This window comes from Motacilla alba, chromosome 8, assembly GCF_015832195.1.
Source record: "Motacilla alba alba isolate MOTALB_02 chromosome 8, Motacilla_alba_V1.0_pri, whole genome shotgun sequence".
Classification (NCBI taxonomy): domain Eukaryota; kingdom Metazoa; phylum Chordata; class Aves; order Passeriformes; family Motacillidae; genus Motacilla; species Motacilla alba.
In genome coordinates this window covers 1,564,257-1,571,232 of record NC_052023.1, presented here as the reverse complement: position 1 = coordinate 1,571,232, position 6,976 = coordinate 1,564,257, and the positions used below count along the sequence as shown (strand labels likewise).

The 6,976-nt window shown below is 53.6% G+C and overlaps 1 protein-coding gene across 3 annotated transcripts in view; it reads left to right on the top strand.

Moving 5' to 3' along the window:
- Positions 1 to 1,631: 1,631 nt before the first annotated feature.
- Positions 1,632 to 6,976, top strand: part of DNAJC6 (DnaJ heat shock protein family (Hsp40) member C6) — a 43,590-nt gene continuing 38,245 nt past the window's right edge. For 2 of the 3 annotated variants that reach the window (XM_038144509.1, XM_038144510.1), the window contains exon 1: positions 1,632 to 1,857. In XM_038144509.1, coding sequence (XP_038000437.1) covers positions 1,836 to 1,857 — 22 coding nt within the window. In that variant the 5' untranslated portion in view covers positions 1,632 to 1,835. Of the gene's footprint in view, positions 1,858 to 1,939; positions 2,591 to 6,976 lie in introns of those variants that run through there. The other variant, XM_038144508.1, reaches the window with a different exon arrangement.

Sequence of the window (6,976 nt, the reverse complement as noted above, 5' to 3'; positions counted from 1 at the left end):
GGAGAATAAAAGGAATCCGAGCATCCCTGCCTGAAGGTGGGAAACTCCTCAGGCTTTGGGTTTGGACACAGCGCAGCTCTTTGGGTCCTTTTTCTGATATAATCCAAAATATTGGTTAAAAAGCCAGTTTGGATGCAGCCATTTGCTCCAGCCTTCCCATCCTTATCCTGGAATCCCAGAATCCCGGAATTCCTGAATCCCAGAATCCCTGAATCCCAGAATCCCAGAATCCCAGCCTGGTTTGGGTTGGGAGGGTCCTCAATGCCCATCTCAAAACACCCCCCTGCACAAAAAGTGATTTTAATTCCCTTTTAAACTTCTCCCTGATAAAAATCCCGGAGATCAGTAGGACAGGGAGGCTCTGGCCGTGTCCCGTGCCCCGGGTAATCCATCACGAGTGCTGGGAATTGGGAATCGGGAATTGGGAATTGGGAACTGAGCTCCCGGAGCTGCAGTGCCTCCTCCCAGTGCCAGCAGTTCGCTTGTTGCTGTCATTCCCGAGTAACAGCTCGGGGCACTCCCTGTTTGGAGCGAGCAGAGCCTCGGGAATGATCGGAGAGTGGGAAAACAAGGGGATAAACCGGGAATCTGCTGCCGGGGAGGTGCGGGAGAGCCCCAGCCGGCGGGGGGGGGATGTCGCGATTGAGGGTCGCGACAATGCGGGGATGTGCGAGGAGAGAAATCCGAGGAGGAAAAATATGAACGTAAGCTGGAATATGAACTCGGTCTGAAAACAAAAGCTGGGAGGTCAAAAAGCAGCAGCATGTGAGCCAAAATCCAGCTGGGATCAAAGGCTTGGCTTCCCCCCCGGTGCCACCGGGGGAGCTGGGAGGGCACAGGGGACACGTCCCCACCCCACGGCCTGACCTCAGCCCCGGCTGGAACGGAAAGCAAAAGGAAACGGCCTCAAATTGCACCAGGGGAGGCTCAGGTTGGATATTTGGGAACATTTCTTCACGGAAAGGTTTGTCCAGCCCTGGGTGGATGAGTCCCCATCCCTGGAGGGATTTAAAATCCCTGTGGATGCGGCACATGGGGACATGGGGCAGTGTGGCCTTGGCAGTGCTGGGCATGGCTGGGCTCGATGACCTGGGAGGACTTTTCCAGCCCAAATGATTCCATGATTCCAAATATTTGTTTACAGCATCACTGAAGTGTTTGTCCGCCTGGTGCCCGGGGAAGTGGCCCAGGTGTGCCTGGATCAGCCCCATTCCCGGGGCTGCAAAGCCTGGACGAGTCACATCCCTGCCGAGTCCATCCAGCAGCATTTAGCAGTCTCCAGAAATAATAAAAATTTAAAAAAAAATCAAGGGAAAAGAAGCAAAGAAAAGAAACAAACAAAAAAAAAAAAAGAAAAGAAAAAGAAAAAGAAAAAAAAAGAAAAAGAAAAAGAAAAAGAAAAAGAAAAAGAAAAAGAAAAAGAAAAAAAAAAAGAAAAAGAAAAAACAAGAAGAAAAAAAAGAGCAAGGAAAACGAAAAAAAAAATTAAAAAGCATGCAGTCAAGGGAAAGGAAAAAAAAATCAAGTTAAAAAAAAAAAAAAAAACCAACAAAAAAACCTCCTGCTGAGGTTTGCGCTGCAGACTCCAGATCCCACTCCAGGCCACATTTTAGACGGTGTGATATGTCTGCCTCCATCCCCATCCTTCCCTGAGTCTCCGTAATCCCCAAAATAACCCGGGAGCGGCACGCAGCTCGCAGGCAGCGGCGGCAGCAGCGCCCCGGGCGGGCCGGGAGCGGCCCCGCCGCCGGTGCCGGTGCCGGTGCCGGGCGAGAAGCGGCGTGCGGGACACGGCCGCGCTCAGCACCGCTCCCCGCAGCCCCGGCAGCCGCAGCATGCACGGCCCCGAGCAGCAAGGTAAGGGGAAGCTCCCCGGGGCTCACGGAAAAGCGGAGAGAGGAGAAAACTGGGGGTGTTGTGCGGTGTTGGGCGCCGCGCAGGGCCCGTTTGTGCTGAGTAATTGGGGAAGGCGCCTCGCACCCCGGCATGGGGAGGATTCCCCGCTTTGCAGCCGCTTATGTAACAGGGCAGGGAAGGGATCGCGCCCAAACCTGCTCGGCCGGGCAGGGAAGCGAGGAGCCGGGATGCGGAGATGTGCGGCTGGCCATGGAGTGCCGGATACCCCCGGGCCCCCGGTGCCCGGCAGGGGCACGGACACCTCTCCTCGCACCCCAGAATTTTGGGGTGCGCTCTCAGGGCCGCCTGGGAGCTCCGCGGGCGTACGGAATAGAAAGAAGGGGATTTTCCGGCTTAAAATAATAAGTGTGGCTTCTCTGCGGCCGGAGCCGGAGCTGCTGCAGGAGGGGCACCGGCGGCGATGTCAGCGCACAAACGCTGCCATCCAACGCTGATCCCGGCCTTTCCCTGCCAATCCAGCGGGAAGCTGACCTTCAACCCCCCCTCTGCTATGCCGAGGCAAACACAGGGCTGCATTGCCTTTAAAAAAAAAATCCTATTTCGGGCCAAAAAAAATTAGCTGAGATCCGCAGGTAAATGCGGACATCGCCGCCTCGGATTCGGCGCTGCCGAGGCGGCCCCGGGCGGGCGCGCCGGGAGGGGACGGCGGTGCCGGGGCTCCCCGCGGCTCCAGGTAGGTGTTTATCCCCCCACGGCTGGAAAACAGCCCATGATTCCCGTCTGGCTGCTGTGCTTGCGCCTGTCATTATCACGGCTTGTTTTGGATACTGCCAGGAAGAGGAGGAGGAAGGAGGAGAGGGAGAAAGAGGAGGAGGAGGAGGAGGAGGATGAGGAATGTTTTGGGCAAACCCTCAGGTCTGCAAACTCGCGACTTTATTCCGCAGCTGGACCAGGGCCTCCATCTTCTGCTATCCCTCCGAATGTGGATTTCTCTTAGTCATAGCCTTCCCTGAGAAGAGAGAAAAATATAAAATAAATGCCATGAAGGCAGCGCTCGGAGCGACTCCGGCGGCACAGGCGGCGTGACGGCAACACCGGCGCCTCTAAATTTAGCCGGCCGTGGCACAGCCGCCTTGTTTGCATCCCGGGAACGCTCCCGGCCCAGGGATGCAGCATTTTGGAGAGGCTGCAGCCCTTAAGGAGGCACCGGGTTTGTCCTTGAGCCGGGCTCTCGGCGGCAGCGTTGAATTGCTGAGCCAACTAATCCCCGGCGCAGCCTAATCCCGGCACCTCCCGCCCGCAGCCGCAGCTTTGGGGCAGGACTGCCTCCAGTCCCTCCCGCTCCCCCGGGAAAAGGTGGCCGGGAAAAGGTGCTGGGGGCTAGTGGGGAAGGGAGGTGATGGATTGTAGCGGGGACAGCCCGGGAGACGGAGGGGTCAGGCAGGTTTTGGGGTGGGAGTTGGGACGTTGGGGCTCGACCCCCTCCCAAGCACATGCCCGGCTCTGCTCAGGGGCTGGAATTGCCCTCGGGATGGGAATCGGGGTTGTCATCACCACAGGGATGTGGCAAAGGATGCAACTCATCCATGGCAAACGTCCCGATTCAAAGGGGTGGCTGCTCCTCTCCCAGAATCCCAAAACCATCCAGGTGGGAAAAGCCCTCTGAGACCGTCGAGCCAGACCATTAATCCAGCTCTGCCCGAGCTCCAGGGATCAGGAAACCACTAAAACCCACGAGAGCTGCCCACAGCTGCCAGATTTTTGGGAACACTGCCTGGAAATTCCAGAATTCTGTGGATGTGGCAGGCAGAGATGCTGAAATTCCCATAAAAATGGGATTATAGATGTTTCTTCAGGGGTGCACAAAGCAGCCGTGGGAAACTCTCCAATTAAAGTGCCATAAATAGGAATTTATTATTTATATGAAATTATCAATAATTAATGGTTCCCACTAATAATTCTATGATGTTAATGTTTTTACAAGGGGTTTAGTATTTTATTACAATTTAAACTATGATTATACCAAACTAGAAACTGCATTTTATGAGCTCCTACAGCCCCAAAAGAGGATGAGGCCCTGTTTGATGGACACAAACAACATATGGATTTCTTTCTCTTGAATAACTCCTTGTCTTCAGCAGCCAGAAATAATAAGGATGGGAATTTAGATCCCTGAATTAAGGCTGGGGAAAAGGGAGAGATGGAGAAATTGGGGGCGCAGGGCAAAGTCAGGCAGGGAGACTGAGACCAGGGGCAGGATTTGCTCCAAATCCTCTGAAATGGGACTTTTGCCACGCAGGAAAATTTGAATTTATTCACTTCCCCAGATCACGATTGGAAGCAAAAAAGAAATTATCCTAAAAACCACATGAATTTCTTTTCCAAGTGAGAGTCTTCATGGAAAACTTTGCAGGAAGAGCAATTTGCTCTCGTCCAGCAGAGCTTTCCCTGATGTCTGTGAGGGGTGGGGTGCACCAGGCTCTCCTCCCATTCCCTCCTGGTGCTCCTTCCCCCTCTGCCAGCTTTGGGAAGGTTTTGGATCCCCACAGAGCTCCCACTGAATTATTTCAGAGCCACGTGGCTCAGAGCTGAGTCAGCACTCTGCAGCTCCGTGCCCATGGGGTTTTCCATGGATTTGTGTCTCGGGGACATCCCAGGAGAGCATTCCCAGCGGGGTGACCCTAGGAACCCACCCAGTGCTGAAGGGGGGTTTGTCACCTGTCCTGGTGGAAATGACACCAGGAGAAGGGAGCGGGACAATCCCAGCCTGATCCCTGGCTGGGATGTCCCCAAGCTGAATTTTCCTCCAAAGCCATGGAATTTTGGAATGGTTTGGGTTTCAAGGGCTCAAAGCCACCCCTGCCATGGCAGGGACACCTCCCACTGTCCCAGGGTGCTCCAGCCTGGCCTTGGGCACTGCCAGGGATCCAGGGGCAGCCCCAGCTGCTCTGGGCACCCTGTGCCAGCTGAAACCTATTCCAACATTAAACAGGGTGTCTGTGCCTTGAACAGCATCCCAAAGCTCCGAGCAGCACATGGATTAAAAGCAGGATGTGGGAGAGAGCACGAGCAGCCCTGTGGGGTCTGTTGGAGGAGCCCTTTGGAAATGCTGCTCATTTATGAACCTGGACCCAAACTGCCCCAGTCAGGACCTGTAAGTCACCACAAGCTGAGACAAACACAATTTTAGAATATTTTATATCAGCCAGAGTAGCAAATCTTTAATAATATCATTTTTTCCTGTTAGTTTTAGGTAAAAACCTAAATTCTGGCAGAAGGTAGAACCACATTAATGGGGTCGTGTTGTTTCTGGGCAACTTTCCTGTGCTACCAGACCCTTCTGGTCTGGTATCTTCTGTATCTTCCAGCCCTGGGCCTGTCTTAAACATCCACCCAGGAAAGCCCATCCCAGTGAGGCCTGGCATGAGAAGACATCATTCCCCCTCAGGAAACCCTCACCCTGTCCATCCTGGGGAAGGGATGGCAGCCCCAGCTGTGATTTCCCTCTGTTTCCATGGAAAATCTGATTTCCCTGAGGGCTCAGAGCTACCTGAGCCCACGACCTGACCATTCCCATGGAGTTCTGTGCTGACCCTGAGCTCAGCAGCTGCAGCTGATGCAACCCCACGATGACACTTGGTTGTATAATTTTCCTCCCTGCTTTCCCCACCAGCCATTTTCCAGTGCAGACAACACCCAGCGCCCAGATTTTCCTCAGGATTTAACCACTTACCTCACAGTGAATGGGAAATGATGAACAAACAGCAGTTAGGCCACAAAATATCTGATTTTTACCAAAATACCTGATGGTGAATGGCTGTGCAGCCTTTGATTTTCCAACATTTTGCAGGCTGGGGACTTCCTGAGCCAGCACTTCCTATTTAATGGCCTCTTATAGATCCACTTCCCATCCCTTTCTCCTCTTCCTTTGTGAACCATGGATGTTTTTAGCAGCTACAAGAGCCCTTGGCAGGCAGCTCTGCAGCTCAGCGTGGCTGAGGAGCCAGGCAAATCCTTGAGCACTCCAAAACCAAGTCCTGGGCTGGGATGAGTAAACTGTGGATCGTCCCTGACAGCTTTTTAAGAAGACTGAAAGGCAAGGAATGAAGGATGTGCTGACGCAGCAGGGTACTTAATGGGTGTGCTCTCACAGGGAGGAAAGGATGGAGGAAAAGATACTGGGGGTTGAAAATTTGTCACATCCTGTGTCATCCTGAGCGTCCATCCTCAGAGAGAGCACTCCAGCTGCCAGCCAGGCCCTGAGAACTGGGCTGGCTTTCACTGCAGCCAAGGCTCCAGGCTTCCTCTGCTGTTAAATCGAGTTTAACATTTAAACCCAGCCCAAACCACCTCAGAACCTCCTTTGCTTTTCATTAGAGATGAACAAGACAGGCAGAGCCACTTTGGAATTCCCAAACGTCGAGGGGGTTAAGAAGGGGTTGGATCATTTGATGCCCCTTTCTCCACCTGGATCCCCACAAACCATCCCAGATTTTCCCTGGAACATCACATCCCACCCTGGGAATGTGCTCTGCTGCCCGAGGAGCCACTGCTCCGGGGCAGGCTGGGACAGCTCCTTGTCCAGGCAGGGACTCACCATTCCCTGATCCACAGGGAGGAGCACATGGCCATCCCCAGCTCCAGGCCAAACCCCACTGGTTTATCCCAGCACAAGTCTGGAAACTGCTTGGAGATGGAATTCCTGGCTCTGGAGCCACATCCTGGGGCTGTTCTGCTGCCACATTCCCAGAGCAGCGCAGCGGGATTGCCTTGGTTTGAACAGACAGGTGTCTGCTAAGGAAGGCAGGAGCCTCCTGTGAAATGGAGAATGTAAACCCTCTCCCTTCAAATAATTACAATTTTGAAATTAAGGGGCTCTTAAGTAAAGATGTGGCAAGAGGAATAACAGTTCTTTACCAGGAAAAATTAAAAATACAAATGCAATAGCATAAAAAAGAAAACAAACCACTGCCAGAGTCAGAGCAGGAGCTGGCCCCTGTGGGTCAGGGTGGTGGCAGCAGTGCCATTCCAGGGTGGCTCAGCCCTCCTGCAGGGCCAGCTGTGGCTCTGCTGCAGCAGGGATCCTGCACAAGGGGGGAGTTTTCCTCTGAAGGTCCAG